This window comes from Camelus dromedarius, chromosome 12 (genome assembly GCF_036321535.1).
Source record: "Camelus dromedarius isolate mCamDro1 chromosome 12, mCamDro1.pat, whole genome shotgun sequence".
NCBI lineage: Eukaryota > Metazoa > Chordata > Mammalia > Artiodactyla > Camelidae > Camelus > Camelus dromedarius.
In genome coordinates, this window is record NC_087447.1 from 43,575,045 (window position 1) to 43,601,817 (window position 26,773).

Here is a 26,773-nt window from a genome sequence, read left to right on the forward strand (position 1 = left end):
CACTGTGTTGAATGGTATATGTTAATATATCTAGCAATGAATGGCAATGAGTGGATGATCCATAAATAAGAATCCCTTCAAATAAGCAACTATAGCTTCCACTACAAGTGCAAAGGGTACTTATAAATCGATAACAATGAATGACTGTTACCTGCTGGTCTAATATTATGATGGAGACAAATTCCAGGAATCACCTTTGTACAACAGGGCTTATTTTTGCAGGATTTAGGACCATTTGAAATGTAAAACCAGAAGTACCTTGGCATCAGACGTGCACAGGTTTGTTAACATTTAATTGAAAATCCAATGGGAGAAAATCCATTGAGATTAAGAAAACTAGGTGTGTTTACATATTCCTACACCATTGTGCTGGCTGAGATATTTATTAAGGTCTCAGGGGCTTCATTTAGTCTCTTCATTATTTTTATACAATTATTATAATTGCAAAAATCTAATTAGGTTTGAAACTTGATTTGGACCAACATAACTAATATGGGCTATGCTGTGATCATCTGAGACATCCCTGAGACGCAGTCATGACCCGGTGCCTGAAAATGTTTTCTTGAGCACTGTCCTCGGTTCCTGTTTTATTGCACCTGTGGAAGCTGCACAAAGAGTCAAATGCTTTTCTCTGTGTCAAAAGTGACCCACAATTTAATCAGCCATGGCATTTCCCACTAATCATAGTTTTTCCCTCAAATCCTGGACTCTTGGGATAGATGGAGATCCAGTTATCAGAGGTATTCCTTCCTTTCCCCACCCCATTATCATCTCCATCCCAACCTTCCCTTTCTAGATAAGCCAAGAATCTCTTCCTTATTCCTGATTTTTTTTGTGGTTTTTCATAAGCAATGTTACTATTTGTACTGCTCTGAAATTGCTTTTCTTTATTCAAAAATATTTACTCCATGTGAGTATACATTAATTGCCTTCATTCTTTGCAATGGCTCATAGTATTCCAGAGCATTTAACAAGTATTTATTTAGCTGTACCCCTGTTAGTGCTTCACTGTGCTTGTATATCAGTAGTTCTCTTGGATGTATTCTAAGAATTTGAATTGCTGGGTTAAAAGGTTTGCAGGACTTAAATTCCAATACTGCCAAATTACACTTAAAGAAAACTGCATTATTTTTACATGATGTTTTATACTAAAAATCTATTAGATTAGACTTACTTTTTAGTTGTTTATTTTACCTATCAAGTTCTAAAAGTCTTGCATTATGATTGCAGATTTTTCAATTTCTCATATTCCTATCAGATTTTCCTTTAGACATTTAGACGCTTATATAGACATTTATATTAGGTATATAAATGTTTAACACTGCTATAACTTCCATGTAAATTGTACCTTTTATAAACCCTTTAAAAATATCTATATTGATTTGCTTTCCACCTGTAGTATCTGAGGGTACATATTCCCTCACTCCTCAGTTAACTACTAAGGCAATAGAAATAAAAGCAAAAATAAACAAATGGGACCTCATTAAACTTATAAGCTTTTGCACAGCAATGGAAACCATAAGCAAAACAAAAAGACAACCTATGGAATGGGAGAAAATATTTGCAAATGATGAGACTGCCAAGGGCTTAATTTCCAGAGTTATAAACAGCTCATACAGCTTAACAACAACAAAAACCCAATTCAAAATGGGCAGAAGACCTAAACAAGCAATTCTCCAATGAAAACATACAAATGGCCAAATAGGCACATGAAAAAATGCTTGATATCGCTAATTATCAGAGAAATGCAAATCAAAACTACAATGAGGTATCACCTCACACCAGTCAGAATGGTCATCATTAAAAAGTCCGCAAATGATAAATGCTGGAGAGGATGTGAAGAAAAAGGAACCCTCCTACACTGGTGGTGGGAATGTAGTTTGGTATAGCCACTATGGAAAACAGTATGGAGATTCCTTAAAAAACTAAAAGTAGATTTACCCTATGATCCAGGAGTCCCACTCCCAAGCATACATCCAGAATAAACTCTAATTTGAAAAAATACACGCACCCCAATGTTCATAGCAGCACTATTTACAACAGCCAAGACATGGAAGCAACTTAGATGTCCATCAACAGATGACTGGATAAAGAAGTTGTGGTATATTTATACAAAAGAATGCTACTCAGCTATAAAAAAGAATAAAATAATGTCATTTACAGCAACATTGATGGACATGAAGATTGTCATACTAAGTGAAGGAAGCCAGAAAGAAAAAAATACCATACGATATTATTTATAAGTGGAATCTAAAAAAAAAAAAAAAAAGAGACAAACTTATTTACAGGACAGAAACAGACTCACAGACGTGGAAAACAAAACTGTTACCAGGGGTAAAGGGGAGTGGAGGGATTAAAAAATACCTAATTGTTCTATTTGGAAATCCAAATGACCCTGATATTGTCCAGGAGGATTCTTTTCACTCTTGCTGCTGCCTCCGAAGTTCTGTCACTCTAGAATTTTTCTAGCAGTTTTCCCCTAATAGGCATCTTTCCTTTAATTGGATTTCATCTGCTTTCTTTTTCATTGTTATTCAAATGGTCTTTTATGGCATTTTAAAAAATTGAAGCATAGTCAGTTTACAATGTTGTATCAATTTCTGGTGGGATTTCATCTGCTTTTTATCTTTCTAAGAATATTAATAATTTGGGTCCATTAAAAATACCCTTTCCCTTTCTGGTTTTCCAGCACTACTATGAGGTCATTTATTACACATTTCTTATCATAAATGTGGATCAAGAACAGGAAGCCACAGTACGTTCTCAGACTGCCACTTTAATACAATTCCTAGGTGGGAGTCACTGACTCTGTCTTTATAGATGCTTTGTGTTTTCCCTGTTGGACAGGAGAAAACACACTTGAAACTGAAGGCGAGCAAATGTGGAGATTGAGTTGAATTGTAAAATAATTAAAGTCAAGCAGAGAATGCCATGAAACTAGTCAAAAACAAGATGATATTGTTTTTAAAAATTCAATCTAAAAAGGAAGAGATAATTTGGAAGTGAGAGGTGTAACAGAGGGAAACTGTGAAAAGGAAGAAGTACTTCTGCTTTCCTCACATTCAGTCTTAGAATATGAATGGGAGGATCCTAGGGAAGAGAAGAGGTTTAGTTATGCCCAGGAATTTCAGGAATATTGAGGAAAGGAAAAAATGGGAAGAGTGTTCCCAGAAGTAGTAGACATAGGGTATGGATAGCAGAGAAATAAACTTGGGCATAAGTGAGCATATCAGGAATGAGTGAAGAAAAAGGGAAATGCCATCATATGGATTTGTCCAAAGCAGGACCCCATAAAGGCAAAAAAAACCCAAAACAAAACAAAAAAAAAACCATGCCCTGAAATGAAGAAGGTAGAGGAAAGGAAGTTGTATAAGCATTGTGTTTGCAAATGGAAGAGACATAACTAGCTCAAAAATTCTAGATGAAAATTTTGTATTATGCTTCAGACTCTGAAAGCTTTCTCCTAGGTACTAGAGTTTATGAAGATCACACTTTGGTGATACAATAGAGGACGAGGGTCAAGGGAGATGTAGTTTAGTGAGAAAGCCAGAGAAAAAGTAGTTCAGAATAAAACAAAGACAAAATGTCACAAACATAAAAGGAGAAAGGAGATTGTATTTTTTCCATAGAAATCTAGTTTAGGAGAGAAATTGTGCAAATGCATCATTGTTTTGTATGAATTTGGAGACTAGTGATTAATGAAAACCAAAAAAGAAAGAAAAGGGGCTTTTGAAAATCATTAAGTAAAAAAAGTGAAGGACTTTATATTGAATTAATGAACCTACTTACTAATTTTAAAATCATAGAAAGGAAACCAGATATTATGTGCCTCATGGTATGATGCAATAGGAAGTAGACACCCCTGCTATAAAATTTATGGCCCAAAATCTAAGCTGAATCTGATCAAGACTCTATCTAGATTTTCCTATCAGTTCACAGGTCACACAGGGGTTATGGGAACACATTAAAAGGAATAGCTGAATAGCGATGCAATCAGCGAAACACATAATGTAGAAAATTCTAGAGGACTAAATAACCAATTTCTTCCACAAAAATAATTGCTCAAACAAGAGAGAAGGAAGCTATAGCTTAAAAAGTCATGATATATAACAACTAAATGAAATAGTTAGACCTTCTTTAGATTTTAACTCAACACAGTTGTGGAAAAAAATTTATAATACAATTGGGAAAATTCAAACAGCAAATATTTGATATTAAAGAATTACCATTTTTTTGGTTTACTAATGCATTGTGGTTATATTTTTATGAGTCCTTGCATGTGAAAGACATGTACTGAATTGCTTAGAGGCGAAATAAAATAATGCCTTGGATTTGTTTCAAAACAAGATTATAGACAGAAAATGCTAAAGATCACCAAAATACTATTATAGCTCACCAATGAATTTGGTAAAGTTACAGGATACAAAATTAATATACAGAAATCTGTTGCATTTCTGTGTGCTAACAATGAGCTATCAGAAAGAGAAATTAAGAAAACAATCCCATTTACCATTGCATCATAAAGAATAAAATACCTAGGAATAAATCTAACTAAGGAGTTAAAAGGCCTATACTCTGAAAACTATACAACACTGACAAAGAAATTGAAGATAGCACAGATGAAAGATATATCTTGTTCATGGATTGGAAGAATTAATATTGTTAAAATGATCAAACTAGCCAAGGCAATCTGCAGATTGAATGCAATCCCTATCAAAATACCAACAGAATTTTTCACAGAACTAGAACAAATAATTCTAAAATTTGTATGGAAACACAAAGGTCCTGAATAGCTAAAACAATCTTGAGAAAGAACAAAGCTAGAGGTATCACACTCCCTGATTTTAAACTATACTACAAAGCTACAGTCATCAAACCATTATGGTACTGGCACAAAAACAGACACAAAGACCAATGGAACAGAAAAGAGAACCCAGAAATAAACCCACCCACTTATGGTCAATTAATTTACAACAAAGAAGGCAAGAATATACAATGGGGTAAAGACATCTCTTCAATAAATGGTGCTGGAAAAACTGTACAGCTACGTGCAAAAGAATGGAATTAGAACATTTTCTCACACTATATATGAAAAATATATATGAAAAATAAACTCAAATGTATTAAAGACTTAATCTAAGACCAAAAGCCATGAAACTCCTGGAAGAAAATATATGCAGAACACTCTGTGAGATAAATTGTAGCAGTATCCTTTTGGGTCCACCTCCTAAGGCAAAGGAAACAAAAGCAATAATTAACAAATAGGACCTAATTAAACTGAAAAGCTTTTGCACAGCAAAGGAAACCACCATCAACAAAATGAAAAGACAGTCTACCAAATGGGAGAAATTGTTTGCAAATGATATGACCAATAAGAGATTAATATCCAAATATATAAACAGCTCACATAACTCAATATCAAAAAAAAAACAAAAACAAAAACAGCCCAATTAGAAAATGGGCACAAGGCCTGAATAGACATTTTTCCAAAAAAGATGTACAGGTTGCCTACAGGCACATGAAAAGATGCTCAACATCACTATTATTAGAGAAATGCAAATTAAAACTACAATGAAATACCACCTCACACCTGTCAGAATGGATATAGTCAAAAAGATCACAAATAACAAATGTCGGCAAGGATGTGGAAAAAAGGGAAACTTTGTATGCTGTTGGTGTTTAATTGGTGCAGCCACCATGGAAAACAGTCTGGAGTTTTCTTTAAAAACTAAAAATAGATCCAGCAATTCCACTACTGGGTATATATCCAAAGAAAATGAAATCACTAATTTAAAAAGATACATGCACCCCATCAATTCATAGAAGCATTATTTACAATTGCCAAGATACGGAAGAAACCTAAGTGTTTATCAACAGATGAATGGATAAAGAAGGTGTGAGATATAAATATAGATATAGCTAAATGGAATATAACTCAGCCATAAAAAAGAATAAAATATTGCCATTTGCAACAACATGAATGGACTTGGATAGTATTATGCTTAGTAAAATAAGTCAGACACAGACAGAGAAGGACAAATACTGTGTGTTATCACTTATATGTGGAATCTAAAAAACAGAACAGTGTTGGCCAAGGGTTCGGTTTGAGTGTGGGGCGGGGCAGGGAGAGTGATGAATAGGTGGAGCATGGGATTTTCAGAGCAGAGTAACTATTCTGTATGATACTGTAATGGTGGATACTTGACATAGTTGTACAACACAGAATGAATCCTAATGTAAACTATGAGATTTAGTTAGTAATAATGTATCAGTATTGTTTCATCAATTGTAATAAATGTACCCCAGCAATGGAAAATTTTATAATGAAGGGAAAAAAACAAATGAATGGATCTAAAAAAACAGAAACAAACTCACAGATATGGAGAATAAACTAGTGGTTACCAGTGAGGAGAGGGAAAAGGGGAGGGGCAATATAGGAGTAGAGGATTAAGGGGTACAGACTACTACATATAAAATAAATAAGCTAAAAGGACATACTGTGCAGCACAAGGAATATAGCCATTATTTTATAATAACTTTAAATGGAGTATAATCTATAAAAGTTTTGAATCACTATGTTGTACATCTGAAACTAACATAATATTATAAGTCAACTATACTTCAATTAAAAAATATAAGATTGTAGAGTTGTGAAAGAGTTATAAAAAAAATAAAATGGGCCAAGATGGGTTATTGTTGAAGTAGAGTGATGGGTACTTGGGGGTTCATTGTACCATTCTCTCTACTTTTATGCAGATTTTAAGTTTCCATCACAAAAAGTCAAAAGGACAGCCAACCAAGTAGAAATATGAGCAAAAGACACAGATCTGCAATACATAGAAAAATAAATACTAATTGCTATTAAATGCATTTGAAGCATTTGCTATCACTGATAATTAAGGAAATTAAAAATTAATGATGGACTATATTGCAGATTATGTTTTATGCACATAATGAGAAATTTGATACAGCAGCTCCACAGCATACTAGACACCTAGACTTCTATATTTCCCCTCAGCCATCCTTACCTTGTTCTTCTTGCTTGGAAGCCACAGAATGATTGCTCCAGCTTTAACAGTTTTGTTCATTTTACAGGAAGGATGAAGGAGAAAAGCCTGGAGCCAAAAGGTTTACATCAGCTGAGTCCATCTAATCTCTTTATGGAGTATTCTGTGGACCCTAAACCAACAAGCAGAACTGAGTAAGAAGGCCTTTTCATATGCAAGGGAATCTGGAAAATGTGTTTTGTTTTGTTTTTAAATTGGGCACTTTGAAGCACCCAATAAAACCAGGGTTCTGTTACCAAGAAAAAAGAGGAGAATATACATGGCATAGACAACTAGAAAACTTCACCATATAATCTCAAATTAGTCACTACTATTTTTACTTTATACTTGGTTAGATTCACATATATTTCAGCAGGGTTTTTGTTTCCCTTTATTCACATCGCCTCTTGCATCCCTCTCCTTCCTTCTGGACTTAATTTCTTTCTTCTGATGTACTTTCTTCATTTAGTGACTCTCTCAGCAATGGTATGCTATTGGACCCTTTCAAGTGTTTTTTGCCTTGAAAATATCTTTATCTCACTCTTACTCTTAAATGATCATTTAGCTGGGCATAAAATTCTAAGTTGTTAGTTATTTTTCCTTAGGACCTTGAATATATTATTTTCTTACTGAATATTTGTGAGTAAAGTCTTTATTGGTGTTTGAGTGTCCTTTTCATAAGGCTGAAGTCTTGACTGTTTCCTAAGTTTGCAATTCTCACAAATTTTAGGCTTTAAAACTCATTTGCTTTGCATGTATATTCTTTGCATGTGTTGTGCTTTTGTAGATTTATTTTATAGAAGGGCAAAACTTACCATAAGAAAGTTAGAGGCTTCTGGTTTGACATTTGCTGTTTGGGGGCAGATAATTTGTAAAAGTTGACAGAAAAAAAATCTCATATTCTGATGTGCTCATAAATGGTATTGGTCAATCCACAAGTGTTTCTCAAACACTGACTATGTCCCAAACACTCAACCAAGGAAAAAGAAGGCTTGGATATAATCAGAGCCACCTCCCTGTGCTGTATCACCTGCCAGGTACAGAAGCAAAGGTGATTTAATTTTTGCCTTCTATAAATATAAAAAAAAATGATGAAAAAGTGTAGATTCATAAATGCCTCAATGAACAGTAACCTAAATGACCATCTAGTAGCTTGACTTCCTGAGTGCACTACCAGATTATCGTTTACTCTCCTCTAACAAATGACTATAACCATCCATTTATAATACCTATTTGGAAAACAAGAGAAAAACAAATGTTTTAATATATTCTGATGAGTTGTTTGCAAGCATGTAGGAAAGTCTATCCTTGCAAACAGAGACAATTTTGATATTCAGTTCTCTCATAGAAAGCGGTAACCTGTCCCTAGAAGCAAGTAATGTTTGCAGATGGAAACTTTAGACACCTAACACTTGGCTAGCCAGATGAATTCTGGAGGAAGCAATATGTTGATGTGGGTGTAATGGGACATGTACTATTGCTTGATCAAGACTATGCTTCTGCGGCTGCCTCCCTACATCTGCAAAGATCTTTGTAATAAACCACATTCAGAAACAGCATATGGACATGGTTGAGTGCCTTGTGTGTTGGTTAATGAATAACTTTCTTTTAAATTGGTATGTTGCTGCTCTCACAAGGCTATTTTGATTCTCTTTAGTCTCTCTAAAATTTCAGAGGAAAACTCTCAGTTTCAAAATGCGTATGAACAAGAATAAGCTCATTTTACTACTTGGAATGATCTGTTTGGAACAAAGGAAATCTACAAGTCTATCTCTCCCCAAAGGTAAGTTCCAAATGAACTCTATAATTACCTTTGTCTGAAGAAACGACCTTTGTTGGCAATGGGTATCACAGTTCCACTCCATATTCCTTTGGGAAAACAGGAGAGGCAAATGTATTTTGGAGATCTAATTGGTTTTCATGTAATTAATTTTGACTTCTCTCCTGCAATCAGCATATTAAGCTGGCTAGAACACTTATGCTTATGGAATACATCTTGGACAAATTACGCTGATCTGGAGAAAAGTGGGATTTTTCACTTATTTGAACACATTATACAATCTCATGCCTTTCATGGAGAAAATTCTGGAAATCATCATAAATGTGGATGGATCTGTAATCTTTTAAAAAGTTATATTGCTGGGAAATAAGAAGCATGTTCACTGTGGTGTATTACATATATATAAGTGATCTTTTTTTCCCTCAAATAACACAAGTTGAGAACAGTTCTTGGCAGGCTTCTCCATAGTCAATTTGTGCCAGCCTCAAGAATCATCATGTTTTCTGTCTTTGCTTCAGTGAGTTCAAAAAATAGTAAATTTTGTGTCTAAGGAATTTATGATTCATTCAACTGAAACGGCTAGAAAATAGAGCTTTTGATTCAATGTCATACCTGCACTGAGCTCAGAACCAAAAGACAGTGTTACATGCACATTTTGCCATTAATTAGCTGTGCATCTCTTTGATTCTTCATTTTCCTTTCTATAATGTGGAGGTTGTAGTGCTTGATCCACAGGCAGAGAATGGGGATTAAATGAGAAGTTACTTGAAAGAGCTTTGCATATGTTGACATAATCTAAATAGCTATGCTTTCAAGGATATGTTCTTAAGAAAAGTCATTTGTTCATCCTTCCAACTTTTCTAATTGTCTACTGTATGCTAGGAATTGTGCTAAACCTTGGAGATACAGAGATTAATAAGATATAGGGTTTTTTTCCTTCAAGTAGGTCATAGTACAATGAAGGAGACAAACAGACTATTATTACAATACTGCATGACAAAAACCATACAAGGGGAGAGAAAAGGGGTACTACAGAGGAGAGACACTTAACACAATCTGAGAAAATTAAGGAAGATTTCTCAGTTGAGCTGATTTCGAAGCTGAAGAATAGCGATTGAAGGATTCAACTAGGTAAAATTAGGTGATTATGAGGCAAGGCATCTAGTACCTCCTAGAAAACATGTAGAAAAGAATGACTTGCTGTAGAGACAGAAGATGGGCCATCCTTGACTTACCAGGCAGTTGTATACATCTTAATGTAGCCCATCTCTTAGCTGAGAAGTCAGAAATAAAACAAATAACAACAACAACAACAACAAACAGAAAAAGCAGAACAAATTTTGAGAATAAATAAGTAAATGCAACTTTTTCCAAGATAAAGTCTTTTCCATGAAAAGGAACGAGTCCTTTCTTCCATTACCTGGCAACCCATGTATCCTACCACCACTCTGCTATGTGAATCAGCACACTGTCTTCTCTCCCCTCCACTATCACTGTACAACCTGCTACTTTCCACCCTCATAGAGAAATAATCCAGTATCTGACTGTGTGCCAAGCACCATAGCCCATGGTCTCAGACTTAGTCTCCTGCATGGAACAGAGGAAAAGTTGTAAACACAATTACAATTTAAGGCAGACTATAGTATCATCTATTCGACCAATTAACTGAGCAACTTGTATGTATCAGAAGCTGTGCTAGATATTGTAGATACAGATATTTCAAGATTAAGTTTGTATCTCTGAGGCACTCACAGTCTAATGAGGTTGAAAGGCATGCAAATAACCACAACGGCATGTGATCAAAGTCATAGAAGTACAGAGTGCTAGGAGGAGCCTCTAGGGGCCAGATCGCTCAGAATCAAAAGGCATTTGCATTTGTGCTAACCCAGTGAAGATCTGATCTTCATATCAGAGAAGCACATCTCTTTATGATATGCATGTTCTATGTGAAAGCGCTGAGCAGTCCCTTGTACTGCAAATCACAGCAAACCCCACAATTACAAAGCCATTTTGTAATATTTCTGCATGCTCCATGTCTTACAGTTTTTTCTTGCTCAGAAGAGTTTCCTATACCCCTCAGTCCTAGGAGCTATGGAATCACTAAGTTGTTTTTTTTTTTCCCCTAGCTCCCACTTGTGGGCAGAGTCTGATGACACGGCCTTGGAATTACCTTAATACTTTCAGTCGCATTGTTGGGGGAAGCCAAGTGGAAAGGGGTTCCTACCCTTGGCAGGTGAGTCTCAGGGAACATTCTCTGGAGGGTGGATTATGAGTTGTCTCAGGATTGGATCTCTCCCATGCTACTTACTCATCATTATGCTCCATTCTGCTTAGCTCATGACCAGAGCTTTCATGAGTGTGTACAGGGATCCAAGACCCTCATGATGTGCATCAGTTGAGTTCTAGAAGAGGTGTGTTCAGAATAGTTAACGTTTACTATTATTGGCTTGCTCCAAAAGTTGGAAATGCCATCCCAAACTTTCAGTTCCTAAGACAAAACCCCACTTCAAATGTACCACTTAAGAAATACTTTTCTGATTTAGTAAAAGTATTTACAATATACTTACCTTGTTGTAGTTAAAGATAATGAGGGTAGTGGTAGTCAAAAATGTCATATCCATAGATCTACTCTATGTTTGGGATGTAAGCTTTGTACCCATACCATAGGACCCCTCAGGGAACAATCAAGAGGATTGACTCCTTAGTAAGTAATGTCCTCTAAGAATTCTGTCTCAAACTAATTTCCTGGTTCTCCCATGCCATAGAATTGCCTTTGTGCTTCTGCCCCTAGCCTGTGGTGCTCATATTTATCATCTTTGAAACTCTCCCAATTTTCTTTACCCTGGAAGTCATGTTGTATTCTTGCGTCTTCATTTTGTAAGTAGAGCAGTAGCTTTTTATTTCTACTTCTCTTGAGTCAGTCAGTATACTAACTTTTAGATCAGTGGATATTTAGTAATGGTTGGTTGATTGAGTTTGTGTTCAGTGGGTTGATGGAATGGCTGAATCATTGTCACTTAACTGATAAATTAGTTACTTGGTTGAAAAGTTGATTGATCAATTTCTTACTTGGTCAGTTGGTTGTCTAGTCAATTCAGAAGCCCATATTCAGGTCATAGTCAGGGATGACTCATTGCCTTTTACTTACTTGTGTTTTATTCTATTCTTAGCCTTTTCTCTATATTAATTTTTCATTCCTCATTGAACAATTTTTAGTCTAAAAGGAGACGATTCTAATAAGTTACTTTTTGCTCTAATTCCAACAATGGAATTGAAAGTATTTATCTGTACCCTCTAAGTCATGTTGAAATCAAACCAAATATTATGAACAAGATAAATCAAAGACAGAAACTACATTGAAGAGGCAGATTAAAAATAAGCTTGAAGAAGTTGTAGAAGTCAAATAGTTAAAAGAGTATGAGAAAGTTGTAAATCCAGACTATTTCTCTAAGAGGCTTGGAGGAATTGGAACACATTTTGAGAAATTCCCTTAGCCCTCTCCTTGCCTTTATCCCAAACTTCTTCATCTGGACTCTGCTGTATCTTATGCTTCTTTTTCTTTCTCTTTATTCACAGATATTATTCATATTGTTAGAGCAACAGTCTGAGTCGACAGTATCATATAAATAAATAAATATCCACCATATTTACCACCAATGTTACTAAAACCTCATAGCCAGTCATCTCAAGTTAACTTCCTATCCCACAGACCGCAGGTGGGAATGTTCTGGTTCCAGCATTGCTCTTCTTTCTGAGCTGTAGTATGATTACTTTTACCACTTCACAGTCCATGAGTTCTGATGTTTATGAGTAGATATCTAGCTATATATTTTTGGAATGTACTCAGTCTCTAGGTTTTGGGGGATCCCAGGGAATTAACTTGCACCCATTTAAGGTCTTTGCAATTCAGGTATCTCTGAAACAAAGGCAGAAGCATGTCTGTGGTGGGACCATCATCTCGCCACAGTGGGTGATTACGGCTGCTCACTGCGTTGCAAACAGGTAGGGAAGACCTAGCCCATGGATGAAGGTCAGATTACCCTTCTTCTCCCTTGGAATCAGCTGTAATAACTATCAAAACATGGAGTGGTGTGATCTGTGCTTTAGTGGGGGAACATCTTAATAGTATAATACAAGTAGGGCTCAATGACATTGTCAGAGAGTACTTAACTTGGTAGAAAACGTACATTCCTTATAGGAGTGAATACTTTGTTTACTTAAAATTGACTGGAAGTTAATAAGGAATAGTATTCAAGTGAGGAAAAAATCATCACAAAGATATATTTGTGAATGTTCTCTCCTAGTTTTCTTAAATTTCAGTGAAAAAAGCATCCAATTCATTTTGCTTCTTAATAAATAGATAAAAGAAAACAAAGAGACACCAGGAAAACATGAAGAAGGCTCCTGTGTCCTCTTTCCCAGTGATCCTGCCTCTCTAAGCTTCACTCTAACAACTTCCATCTTTTATCCATTTTCTTGTGTGCTCCAAATGTTCTAATGTTGTCAATGCTCTTGCTGTTCATAAGGCTGCAATCAAGATTATGTCCCCATATTTGCCCTCTTTCATTTCAAGTCTACAAACATCTCCTGGGTATTCCCTTGGTGCTTGACGCTAGTGGGAAACAAGATGCAAAGATGACTAAGACATAATTCCTGCTCCCAGCGAGTTGATAGTCTAAAGAAGAGTCCCCTGATAATTTCACTGCAATGTGGCAAATGGTTAGGATAGAGAGATGTTATGTACTAGGTTAGGTACTTAATATAGCCAAAACCTAGGGAAGTGTGCCAAGGGAAATTGATATCCTCTCCAATTTTGTATAAAATCATCACTTCTAGATCCACAGAGATAGTCCAAAGCTCTTAATCTATCTCAGTGCATCCTATCAAATTCCTTTCAGATAACTACTGCAGGTAGAAGGGGAATAAAAGAGTCTTTCCCATATTATGCTTGGTCTCCAAATCACAAACAGAAAGGAAGTAGGAAAAGATCCCACTTCTCATTGTTGTATGAAGTCCCAGAGCCCTCAGTGTGCATGCCTTCTGGGACATCGGAGTTATGGTGCTATTATGTCTTTTCATGGCATGCACTATGCATTAGATTTCTGACATTAAAGCAGCATACTAAGTGGGAATCACAGAGAATTCCCAAAGGATCTCACGGATATTGAGGCCAGGCCAACCATCTGGGGGAGCTGAATACAGCTTTAGACCCCTGAATTACAATGTATATACACCATTAGACATTTAACAAGTAACATTACAAAACATTCAATTTATCATATCATTGGCTCCATATGCAGTCACTCTTTACTAACCCCCTATTCCCATTGAGAACCTCTGCTTTTGAAATCATTCTTACTTTCTCTGTTCAGCAGTTTTAAACCCTACATTATCTATTCATGTCACTTTGAAGAGGCCAGTGTATCAACCATTACAACTGTACTCAGAGGTTCAATGAAATCCATCCCTTTTACTGTTTCCTCCTCATAGAAATATTGTATCAACTTTGAATGTTACTGCTGGAGAACATGACTTGAGCTATACAGAGCCAGGAGAGCAAACCCTCACCATTGAAACCATCATCATACACCCATATTTCTCCACCAAGAAACCAATGGATTATGATATTGCTCTTTTGAAGATGGCTGGAGGTTTCCATTTTGGTAAACATTTGAAGCTCACTCTGAGTTTTCTACCCCCTGTTCTCCATAACTTCTGTTCCATAGCACATTTCCTGCAGTTTAAGTTACGTAGCATATGCTCAAGAGTTCTAGATCATGGACTTTCTGGAATCTAGGGTGCGGGTTCCCCTACCTGAAACCTTCTTTGCTTGTGGTTTTAGATGTAGGATTATGTGGAGTCAAGAGAAGGGCTTTCTTTGTTTGACAAGTGACCCCATGAGGTGCCAGACAGAGATACTACAACTCTTACAAGGTCCTTGGGGAACCATCTAGAAGCCAACTGGGGAGTGGCTTATGGTGTCCTCTCCTCCATGGATGAGACAAGCCCTGCCTTGGTCTTTTCTTCAGACCAGTTTGTGGGGCCCATATGTCTTCCAGAGCCAGGGGAACGATTTGAGCCTGGATTTATTTGTACAACCGTGGGCTGGGGCCGCTTGACTGAAGGTAAGAACCTCTATGTTCTACTCTTCATCAAATATCAGAACTTTCTAGGGGGCGGCAGTAATCAGAAAATAGAATTTTTCATCTGTTTTTTAAAAAACAATTGTGTAAACATTTTTAAAAATAGGGAATATCACATTGCATGTAGAATTTCAGTTCCTTCCAAAAGACACATACCTTGGGCATCTTTAGCTGGGGGAAGGGTGAAAGAATGCCTTGCTGGGGCTCTCATTTCTGTGTTTTCCAGACGGCCTCATCTCGCAAGTCTTGCAGGAAGTGAATCTGCCCATTTTGACCAAAGATGAATGTATTACAGCTCTGTTGACCTTACAGAAACCCATCAGTGGTCAGACCTTTCTCTGCACAGGTTTCCCAGATGGAGGAAAGGATGCCTGTCAGGTAGGCAGGAGCGGTCGGGCTGACAGGTTCCAGGCAGGGCTTCCCTCAGTTTTGTCATCAGATAAGAGGCTGGAAAGAAAGCTGTAGGTGAGACTGGACTCTGGAAAGAAGGATCAGGAGTAACAGAGGAGGTCAAGTCGAAATACAGGGACAATTTAAACAGCTTGTGTTTACCAGGAACTGTGAATTCAGCAGAGGTCTTCTGCTTTTTCTGAAAGATCGAGTAACAGAGATAACGCCAACAGTGAACTCAGGGTTCTCCATCCCTGAAAGATAGGTGGCTCTTTCCTTCTTGGAGATTTCCAGTTTGTGTACAATAGGAGCTTTTCTCTCCCTCCTTCCCTCCTGCTGTCCAAGACCCGAGGTCAGTTTTACTACTGGACAAGACTTCTCTGAGTCCATAGGATGAGACAGGAGACAGAAATAATACTGATGTCTGTTAAAAGCTTAGGATGGGGAAGAAGGAGATGGACGTGATACGCTCCAATGGTATCTGAAGATCTGATGTAAATTGTGCTAGCCTGTTCTCCCAGGTCCCTGAGTCCAAGTTATTAGAAGTGAAGAAATTCATTGATCCTCGTCTAGCATTTCTGTAGGGGGAAAAAGTGAGCCACAGACACCAACAGTGATGGTAACAGAGATCTTTTCCCCCTACAGGGAGACTCAGGAGGATCCCTTATGTGCCGGAATAAGAAAGGGGCTTGGACTTTGGCTGGTGTGACTTCTTGGGGTTTGGGCTGTGGTCGAGGCTGGAGAAACAATCTGCAGAAAGATGATAAAGGATCCCCTGGGATCTTCACAGATCTTACTAAAGTACTTCCCTGGATCCTCAAACACATCCAAATCGGTAATCAAGCCAGCACATAAGATCAAGAAGCTAGGGCCAGAGAGCATCAGCAGAGTCTAGGCAAGTCAGGGCCACTGTGCACACATGCCCTACTGTTCGTAGTGTCTCACATAAGGATTGCAGTATTTACTGAGTCTAAAACAAGGCTAAACCATGATGTGTGATACAGCATACAGATATTCAATGAAACATGAATGCATCCATTCTAGACTGTGTCAAATTTCTCTTTAATTGAAACTGTCTCAGCTGGTGATATGTTCTCACCACTTACTTCTTTTTTTATTGAAACATAGTTGATTTACAATGTTGTGTTAGTCTCTGGTGTACAGCATGGTGATTCAGTTATACATACACACACACACATACACATATGTATTCTTTTTCATCATAGTTTACTACAGGATATTGAATACAGTTACCTGTGCTGTACAGTAGGACCTTGTTTAACCACTTACTTCTCAACTGTGCTAGCAAGATTCAGCAAGCTAGAGCATAGACCAGTTGTTATCAATCAAGGGAAACTTTTGCCTCTCAGGGGGCAATGGCTGGAGACATTTTCAGTTGTTACAACAGGGGACAGGGTGCCACTGGCATCTCGGGGGTAGGGGCCATGGATGCTGCTAAGCATCCTACAGTATATAGGAAAGCCTCCCCCCAACCCCCAGCAAAGAATGATTCAGCCCAAAATGTTAGCAGTGCCCTAGTTGAGAAGGCCTGGCATAGATCCAGGCACTGTGAGTCTGAAAAGGCCAGGGTCTGTGTACACCCTTCTACTAGATGACCAGTGAGTTAACTGAAACTTCGTTTTTGCCTCCAAATCTAGCTTAATTGTTTTCTTAGCTGATGGCTTCTGGTCTCAATGGTGTCTTCTATTCTTTCCCAAAGGAGTTAATTCAAATTAGTTCAGGAAGTACTTGGGTTTGTCTTTAAGTATATGGTATACTAGCAGGTACCTGAGTCCTCAGTTCAACTTGTAGCTATCCCAGCAATTCTTCTGTGTTTGTGGGTGAGTAACTCCGTCTCCAGCCTCCCTTTTCATGAAAAATTAAAAGGGTAGACCAGATGACCTCTTCTTGCTTTGTGTAACCTCCAGCTAATCAGCCCATTTAATAAAGAGAATGAAACCATCTTAAAACACAAAGGCCACTCTCCTGCTTTGTCAGTTTATCCCTTCTGTCCTTTCCACAGATTATATTTTCATTAGCTGCAAATTGATTTAAAAACCTCTGCACTTTTGAGTCAGGGGGATGCTAACTTCTCGAAATATTGTTCAGGGTATCACAAACCTTGAACCACATCTTTTTTTTTCTTTCCCAGGGAAGCAGAGAAAGAGCTCCAGAGGTGGGTATTTCTTGCAGCCTGCTCTTCCAGGAACATGAATTAATCTCTATCTTTTCTGAATATCTGTCCCCTTTACAATCAAATGTCAGCAGGAGCACTCCATGCTAACTAGGTATAAAGCCATCTCTTGGTGCACCCACAGCCATTCATCCCCAGCCAGTGAGGAGCCCCAGACTCCTTCCCATCTCACTTTTTGTCAATCCAGAGCTCCAGCTCCATTGAGCAAACAGCTGTCAAATCCTAGCTTTGGATCAGAGACACAAGGGAGAGGGTGAGGCTATGCAGATGCAGTCAGTAAACTGCACACCTTGTCCTGAAAGTGCCCTTGCTTACTTAGGAGCTCATCCCCAGGGTTACCCTGCAAGTCTGCAATGGTTCACTCTGTGACTTTGGGCAAGCTCCTTCCTGAGCTTCCTCATCCAAAAAGGAGTTTGGACCAGACGACCTCAAAGGCATCCTTTTTTTTTTTTTTTTTAATGTCAAAATTCCTTTTAAAATTTTTTTGCAGTCAATTACAAGATGTCTGTTTCTGATGTTCAACTCAGTATCCCAGTCAAAAGGCATCTTTAGTTCAAATCTTCAGTGGTCCTATGAGTCTGTGGAACTATCTCCAAAGAGCAAAGTGGGAAAAGGGTACCCTGAGAGCTTTGTCAGTTTATCCCTTCGGTCCTTTCCACAGATTATATTTTCATTAACTCCAAATTGATTTAAAAACCTCTGCACTTTTGAGTCAGGGGGATGCTAACTTCTTGCTGGAAAAAAAAAAAAAAGGAGGCTTTGGAACACAGACATCTTTCAAGCTGAACTTTAAATGACAAGTAGAATTTTGTCAGGTGAAAATGGGATACAGGTCGACAAAAATACTCCAGCTCAAGGAATCATCCTTATCAAAGGATGGCTACTAAAGAATGGAGATATAAAAAAATAGGGTGTAATAGTGACCTAGTAAGTCAGTCAAAGCAGCTGAAGTTTAGGCTATGTGATGGGTTTTTCACGAGGGAGAAGATTAAAAAGATAACTTGAGACCAAATTATGGACTTTAAATGCCAGTCAAAAAAGTTTAGACTTTGAGTGATGGGAAGTTGACTAGCTAAAGAAATAGGTTAGAGCTATACTTTAGTGCTATGAGAACTGCACCTAACGGGTAAATCAGAGGGGAAAATAATTCAGGGTGGACTTATGAGATCATGCATTAGATCCAGAGGCCAGAAATTAAGGCTTGAACTAGGGCAATGGCCAGAGGAAGAAAAGGAGGGAACTGAGACAGGAAGGATGAGGACGGGATAGTCAGTCACTGAGGTGATGGGCGGTGAGGGAGAAGGAATGGGAGATGGCACCAAAGTCCTGAGCATGAAAAGCTAAGAAAAGGGCACAAAGAAGTAATCAAAGCAGATGTGGAAGCAGTTTTGCAGACCCAGAATTTCATTCGTAGCACGTTAAGTTTCAGGGGAGATATCTAGGAGATGGTTGAAAACTCAGAAGTTCAGAAAGGTAGAGATAATTGTTGAAAGTGAGGGTGTGAATGAGACAAGTCAGAGGGCTGCTGTAGAGAGAAGTGAAGACTAAGTCTAGAACCTGGGAAATACCTCTATTTATAGAGTGGGAACATGGGATCAGAGGAAGAAGAGTCAAGGAGAAGAAATCATAGACTCTCAAGGTTAAGCAGGATCTACAAGGAACAAAAAAAGAACAAGGCATCATAGAAGCCAAGACAGGAAAAGATTTCATGAAGAAAGGAAGTGTGCATAAAAGGAGCCAGGAGCTTCCAGCGTCTGTACGGGTTCTGGAAGGAGAGGGCTGTTGTGGCGAGCCATCACTGTTAGCCCTGATTCTTGTGACTTCCACCCCCATCCCAGCCTCATGTGGTGAGCAGGATCGTGTGATCAGCGCATCTGAGGGGGAGCTGCACTTCCCAGAAAGCCCTTTCCTATTTTATGAGAGCAATCAGTGAGTAGCCCCGCTGCCCCCCTTCCCTGACTCCCACCTCCAGTTTGACTCTGCCCCAGGAATTGGAATGTGACAGCCACTTTCTATCTAGAAATAGCACCCTCTCCACATATCTACCTGTAGACGGTGTGTCTGGACCCTGCTGGTACCAGAGGAAATGCATGTGTTCCTCAGTTTTTCCCACTTCGACGCAGAGTCCTGTCACCATAATTACCTGTCGATACATTCTTTAGAAGACAGACTTATTGGTGAGTGGATTTTCACACTGTCACATGGACACTAGGGCGAGGTGGACTTAGTGGGGCTTGGTTACAATAGACCCGAACCTGAAGTATCTGTAAACACAACACTTCCTGTCTCCAATTTTGAGACTTGGAATTGACACTGGAAAAGAACAAAATCTGAAGCCTGTGTGATGGCTGTAAGGCCATGGTGCATTTCATTTGCTGTATCTGACCAGGCTTCCTAGACTCATTCGTGAGACCTGGAGCCCATCAGGAATAAAATGTAGACATATAGCAGTGCCTCTGGGGTCCTCACGGCTAGAATGCTGTTCTCCTAGGCATGAAAATGACTCTGACCTGCCTTATCCAGCTCAGAAGGAAGATACCAACAGTTAACCATGAGTAGGAGACCAAGGTTACTTATATAAAAAAATAGAAATGGAGGAAAGTTTCTGTGGTTCTAAACTGGAGATGATTTTGTCTGCCCCCACCACCCCCCATCCCAACTCCCAGGAGACATTTGACAATGTCTTTTGGGAAGAATTTTGGGACCATCACAACTGGAGGGAGTGTTACTGGCATCTAGTGGGTGGAGGCCAGGGATGTTGCCAAATATCCCACAACGTGCAGAACAACCTGAACGCAAAGAATGTTCCAGCTCAAAGTGTCAGGAGTGCCGAGGCTGAGAAACCCTGGCTCAGACACTCCTGCACTGCCACGGAAGTTCAGTTCCCCCTAAATCTTTTAACAGGTGCTGTTTTCCAGACTCGGAGCAGAGACTCTCTGTTTTTAATGTTGCAGGGAAATTCTGTGGAGACAGTCTGGCTTCATCAGTTCTTGTTGGCTCTGACTCTGTAAGGCTGAGGTTCATCTCGGATGCCACAGACAATGCCGTTGGCTTTAATCTCACCTATAAAGCTCTTAAGCCAAACTACCTTCCTGGTAAAACCACTTACTTTTATCACACACTATCCAAGCTTCTTGTAGAAGATGAGGCCCCATAAGAATTAGGTGAGGGGTAGGGAGCTCTCCTCCAGGGCCCCTTGGGCTCCACAGCAGAGAGGAGCCAGGGTCATTCAGACGCGGGATACCTGGGCTCCTTCTGTGGTCCTGCTAACTCACGTCTGTCACACACCCAAGTGAGCTGAGAGGGCCTGTTGCATTCTTGCACACCAGTGCACAAACCTCTTCCTTCTTGTTGGCGCCAGCATCACTTGTGGGGGACGGGGACAGAACAGAGATGTTCCTCTGTGCTTGGGTGACACTATTGTTTGGATGTTTTCCCTTGTGTTGCAGATTCAGGCTGCAGTTCCTTAACTATCCTTTTTGAAGAGGGCCTCATACAGAGTCTTCATTACCCCGAAGACTACAGCGACCTAGCCAACTGCAACTGGATTTTTCAAGCCCCCAAACATTACCTAATTAAGGTACTGATTCTGGTTACCCTTACTTTGCTGTGGTACTGCCACAGAATAGCTACCAGTAACACCATGCGGGCAGAGGTTTTTATCTGATTTATTCACTGCTGTATCCCTGGTACCTGGAACCTAGCATCTGGCACCCAAGGCTCTTGACAGAACTGCCTGTTCTCCACTGTAACTACCCACACTTACCACTAGATGGCAATAGTGCACTTTACTTTTTGTTAAAACGCTGCCTTAATCTTTGTACCTGGTACTTGTTTCATCAGTGTCTAGTCCTTTCTGGAAACAAGCATTTCTTCCTTATTCATTAATCCGCTAACAAAACACTTTGTGAGGCATGGCTAACAGAAGTGTGGTACAGAACAGGTTCAGGCATAAGGGGTGCTGGTGTACCGGGAAGGGACAGGGAAGGCAAGGCTGAGATCAAAATACAGAGGGTTTTGAATTCAGGATACGGAATGTATTCAGCCTTCGATTAGCAGCATTTGTTTGTTCACGCAACACTAGTGGGCCATCTGCAGAGATGCTGCCAGGTAGATGACACTGCAGTCTGGGCAAGGATGGAATTAGGCATTTATTTAGAAGCCTTTCTCTTAAAATAATAATTGAAAGCAGGAGAGAACATGAAGGAGGCAAAGTAGATTTATAAAATAATGGAGAAGTCATAAGGGTGAGCAATATCTCAGAATTCTCAGATATTTAAGAGACTCAGGAGGAGAACCAAATTGGTGCAGTGTTATGATAGTCCAGAGAATGTAGCCTTTAATTCAAACCACAAAACAAATAAACAGGAAGGTGTAGCCAGCAGTTTGGGTTTCCCACACAAAGTCTGAGTTTAAAGAGGAAGACTGAGCACCCGCTATCCAGTCCCCACCACCTCCCCCCATAAAAAGGTGAAATAATTGGGATGGACAATGGAACACTAGAGAGGAGGTGGGAGTGGTGGCGTCTGAAGGAGCAAGTGAAATCCGATGTTAGGAGTGGAAGCAAGAGCACACAGCTTTCACAAATAAGTGGGAGAAGAAGACACAGCAGAAATAAGACAAGCAGAGCTCTTGTCTTTCTAAAAGTTTTTGAAACCCAAACAGAGTCAAGGCAGACATTAATTTCAGGAGGAAGCAGAATTGAGGGAAGCTGTTTTAGTGACGGAGGAGAAAAGCTCAAGTATGAGCCTATTTCCAGAAGGAGGAAGAAGACAAAATTTAGTTGACAATCTGAACATGCCTGAGCTAGAAGTGATTCAAAAATATCTATTCAATAAAATACACTGAGTGCTGTGCATTAGTGAAGAGATACTCTCAGGCCCCACCAGTGACAGCACCATCCTGCGGACCCATCCTAGACAGTAATTTGTGAATTAACATTACAGGTCATATCTCTTTTGGGGGGTAGTAATTAGGTTTGTTTGCTTGTTTCTTTATTTTAATGAAGGTACTGGGTATTGAACCCAGGATCTCGTGCATGCTAGGCATGTACTCTACCACTGAGCTATACCCTCCCTCTCTTAGTATTACAGGTCATATCTATGTGCATACCATTTGACTCGAATGATATTTCCAGAAAGCATCCTAGTCAGGGATTAAGAAATGTTTGAATGAATCCTGTTTCTGACGCGTCTCCTTCTCCCCATGCTTCATCCACCGTTTACCATCATTTGCCTCCACTTTTGTCCTATCCACGCCATCCTCTGTGTCTTTTGCCAAGTGCTCCATGGAATCCCTGTAATCTGTGTGTTTAAAATCTAAACTACCTCACCAGTCCTATCTCCCACTGCTCCTCTCTTGCAACTCAGCCAGGGCCATCCAATTGCTCACACATTGTTCTCTGCTGTTCCTTTGCTCTCCTGAGGAGGGAGCTAGGGAGCCCAAATGTTTGCACATTTCCCTACTCATATTTGGCCTCTGATTGGGTGCTTCGGTATTTCGGAAGGTTTGGGAGCCTGTGGAGTAGCATCTTTTCCTAAGTAATAGAACCCACTCATGAACGCCCCATTACCTTTCTCATCTAAGCTCACACTCCAAGGCAAGTTGGGCAATCCAAATTTCTCTGTGTAATCAAAATCAAATAACGCATCCACATATGTGGATATAACATGGAGTCTTCTCAGCTTTCTTTTCAGAAACTGGAAATAGAAGAAAGTGGAGACTGCACTTCTGACTATGTGAGCATGTACCGGGACGTAGAAAGGAAGAAGGAAATAGGTGTGTGTTCCCCAGGAGGCTCGGCTTCCCCAGTTTGCATTTGGACCTGGTCCTTCTTGGGAATCCTTTTGGGGAACATAAAGGAGCTGGCTCAATGTCCCTTCATCCCCCTGCGCCATCTCCATCCCTCCCCATGCTCTCACCACCTCTCCTTCTGCATCAGGAGTGGGAAGAGCTTCGGGGAGAATCAAAAAACCATTGAAATGGAAAATGTGGAAGACCCACAGTGGACTAGGGGTCAGAGGGGAAAGTTCCATTGAAATAAGCTCTGTGGCTGGAACTACTTCCCTTAGTTACATTCCCAGGGGAAGTGTTTGGGAAAGAAACAGAATCAAAATGCTAATGGGGTTAAATACATGGTAAAAAGAAGCACTCTGCCTTTCTACTTTGAGAATGAATTATGGCATCCACTGGAAAAATTTATTTCTGACCAGTAACCAGAAGGACAATTTTTTTTCTTCTATCCAATACCACTTGTGTTTGCTGGGCCCTTGACCACGTCGTGCCGGGGGCCACCAGCTCGGCTCTGTGGCTTTGTCGTCCCCGCCCCTGTGCTGAGCGCCTCTGGGGTGATGTCCATCAGCTTCCAGTCTGATGAAAATGCGACCTTCAGAGGCTTTCAGGCGACAGTCTCCTTTGTTCCTGAAACAGGTAAGAAGATCAAGGCACCAACTCCTTGGGTCCCGAGTCTCATCCTCCTGATGTGGTAAGAAGGGCAGCTTGTGGAGCCCGGCGTGGACACAGTTGACCCTTTTTCTGGGGGGAGGGGTGCAGGGGGAGGGGAACTATTTTTAATTATGGAAACTTTTAAAGGAAGTCAGGTAAGTGTTTTCATACTGTAACAAATCCTATGTAGATGCAATTTTAATTTTTTTCAAATGTTCTATAAATACAAAAAGACCAACTTGGATATAGCATACAAGTGTACTTTGTTTTCTGGTGTAGATGCAATTTAAAATTGAATATAAACTCCAGGGAATTGAAGAATACTTTCTTTTTTTATTGAAGTACAGTCAGTTTACAATGTTGTGTCAGTTTCTGATGTACAGCATAAGGTTTCAGTCATACATGTAAGTACATATATTCCTCTTCCTGTATTTTTCATTATAGGTTACTGTAAGATATTAAATATAGTTTCCTGTGCTGTACAGTAGAAACGTCTTGTTTGTTTATTTTATATATAGTCAATAGTATCAGTCAGCTCTTACTACACGCAGCAGGTCTGCTCTATGAAGTCACCATGAGCACTGAGTTTGTGAATCCTGAACCACAGCTCCGGGGGAAACACAGAGTTATGTTCCTATCAGCCTCTGGTTTTATGTGTATTTCTGTTCAAAGTCACCATATTTAATATATGTTGTTGATGCATTAACATTGAACCCATGGCCAGGACCACTGTGACGCATGCCTGAACCAAGCTTATGGATCACAGCTGTTTTCTCTTTAAGATACCACCCAGCGTCTTTGCACTGAGGAACACTAGATGGCACTTCAGCACTACGTTTAGGGCCATTGCAAACAGCAAAATCACCAAACAAAAAGCAGAAGTGCAAGAAAACACAAAAAATGGTGCTAAACAGACCACGGAAAGGACGCTTGTTAATAGTATGGGAGCTGAAACCGGAGGGCAGAGTCACCTCACTAGACCTCAGCCAGGACACGAGCATCAGGGGACTCCGTTTTCACTGCTCTGCAAGTATCCACGAATGACCACGAAGGCACCAAGAGTATTGGGTTTTCAGTTACAAATAAATGTCAGCAAGCAGGTGAATTCATAGATAAGGAATCCCCGAAGAATGAGGATCAACTATGTGCCTGAATCTTGGCCTGCCCTTGCTAGATGTGTCATCTAGGCATCATCTAAGGTTCATCCCCCTCAGCCTCACAGTGAGAGAATGCTGCACGCCTGGTGAGACGAGTGGGATTAAGTCAGGCAAGGTGCGCTTGGCCATGAGCAAGTGTGCTTGTGACAGCTAAGAAAGCCTCAGACGTGTGAAACATCTTCACCAGCCCCACGCCCTAGACACTTGAAGACGCAGCTCCCTTCCAAGCTCCCACACCCACACTGTCCACATCCCACAGACCAGGTATCGGCTTCTCAAGTTGTTCATTCGTACTAGGCGGTGAGCAGCTACTTAGGACAAAGCCGGGTTACAGTTAAAATGCTCCACTTTGCAGTTAAAATAACCACACAGTCCAACTGAATGAGATGCCTCAGAATTCTAACAATAATAGTTTTCTGATGTCTCCAGTATTGGCCTTGTTTGTGTGATCTGAGCTATTGTATTGTGCTTGTGCCCAGATGTAAACATCTCCAGATTAGAGAATGAATCCGTGTTTCTGGAGACGTGGAATGTACCACCTGAAGGACCCAGCGCTTCTGGTAAGCTGTTTTGGAGAGAGTGACCATGAGGTGCAGAGTGTGTTAGGGTTCACCCAGAGAACCCCCCAAAAATATATTGGATCCCAACCTCCAGTGTCCAGACTCACACTCTGTGACCTTATTTGAAGATAGTGTTTATAGAGGCAGTCAAGTGTGGGTCCTAATCCAGAATGACTCGTGTCCTTCTAAAAGGGGAAGTTCGGAGAGAGGGACGCACACAGGGAGAACCTCATATGGGCATGAAGGCAGAGATCAGGGTGATGGATCATCCACAAGCCAAGGAACGCCACAGACTGCCAGCCAACCGCAAGATGCCAGAGGAGAGGCCTGGGCCCGATTCTGCATCGCCATCCTCCGAAGGAATCAGCCTTACCAACACCTTGATCTCGGATCTAGGCTCCAAGACTGTGACACAATAAACGTTTGCCTTCTAAGCTTCCCTGTTTGTGACATTTTGTTGTAGCAGACCTAGCAAGCTAATAATAATTTCTTCTTTCTTTGGGGGAGTCCTCAGCTCTGCTTTTAAGGTCTTTCCAACTAATGATTTCAGGCCGACCCAGATTTTTCGGGAAACTCTTCCTTACCTAAAGTCAACAGACTGGGGACTTTTATCACATCTGCAGGATCCCCTCATAGGAACATCTAGGTGAATGTTGGATTGAATAACTGGGTGCTATATACCCTAGGCAAGTTGCCACATCAAAAAAGCCATCACACAGAGCGGTATGGAATGTGGTCATTGTCCCTTTTGCTCAAAGTATTACTGAAATATTTTCTATCACAAGAGTCAAAATTCCCCGTCTTGAGGGATTCAGTTGGTGGGAATGGCTAAACAGTGCGCCAGACTGTGATCTGACTCACAAGATCCACCCACTGGAAGAGGAGTGTGTGTGCTGCTCTGTCTTCATGCCGGTGAGCACTGAGAAACGCTGGGCCTTCTCTTTGCCTTGTTTCCTCCATGGCGTCTACTGACATGCACACGTGCCATCCACGTCCCCAAGGAAAATACGGTGCGGGGAGCACGCGGAGGCTGAGGGTAAGGAAACTCGTAGTTTGCCA

The 26,773-nt window shown here is 40.0% G+C and overlaps 1 protein-coding gene across 3 annotated transcripts; it reads left to right on the plus strand.

Moving 5' to 3' along the window:
• The first annotated feature begins 7,105 nt into the window (after nucleotides 1-7,105).
• On the plus strand, nucleotides 7,106-26,147 carry OVCH2 (ovochymase 2). 3 transcript variants are annotated; one of them, XM_064492602.1, is made up of 17 exons: nucleotides 7,106-7,201; nucleotides 8,704-8,829; nucleotides 10,953-11,059; nucleotides 12,737-12,828; nucleotides 14,317-14,489; nucleotides 14,856-14,951; nucleotides 15,196-15,347; nucleotides 16,005-16,194; nucleotides 17,512-17,535; nucleotides 19,392-19,482; nucleotides 19,606-19,730; nucleotides 20,508-20,648; nucleotides 21,003-21,133; nucleotides 23,238-23,331; nucleotides 23,851-23,982; nucleotides 25,634-25,714; nucleotides 25,907-26,147. In XM_064492602.1, exons 2-17 carry the CDS (start codon nucleotides 8,742-8,744, stop codon nucleotides 26,131-26,133), a joined length of 1,944 nt encoding a protein of 647 aa, XP_064348672.1. In that variant the 5' UTR covers nucleotides 7,106-7,201; nucleotides 8,704-8,741; the 3' UTR covers nucleotides 26,134-26,147. The 3 variants fall into 3 exon arrangements, with proteins under 3 accessions (XP_064348672.1, XP_064348673.1, XP_064348674.1); XM_064492603.1 differs by having other exon boundaries at nucleotides 23,250-23,331; XM_064492604.1 differs by having other exon boundaries at nucleotides 14,886-14,951.
• Nucleotides 26,148-26,773: the final 626 nt, after the last annotated feature.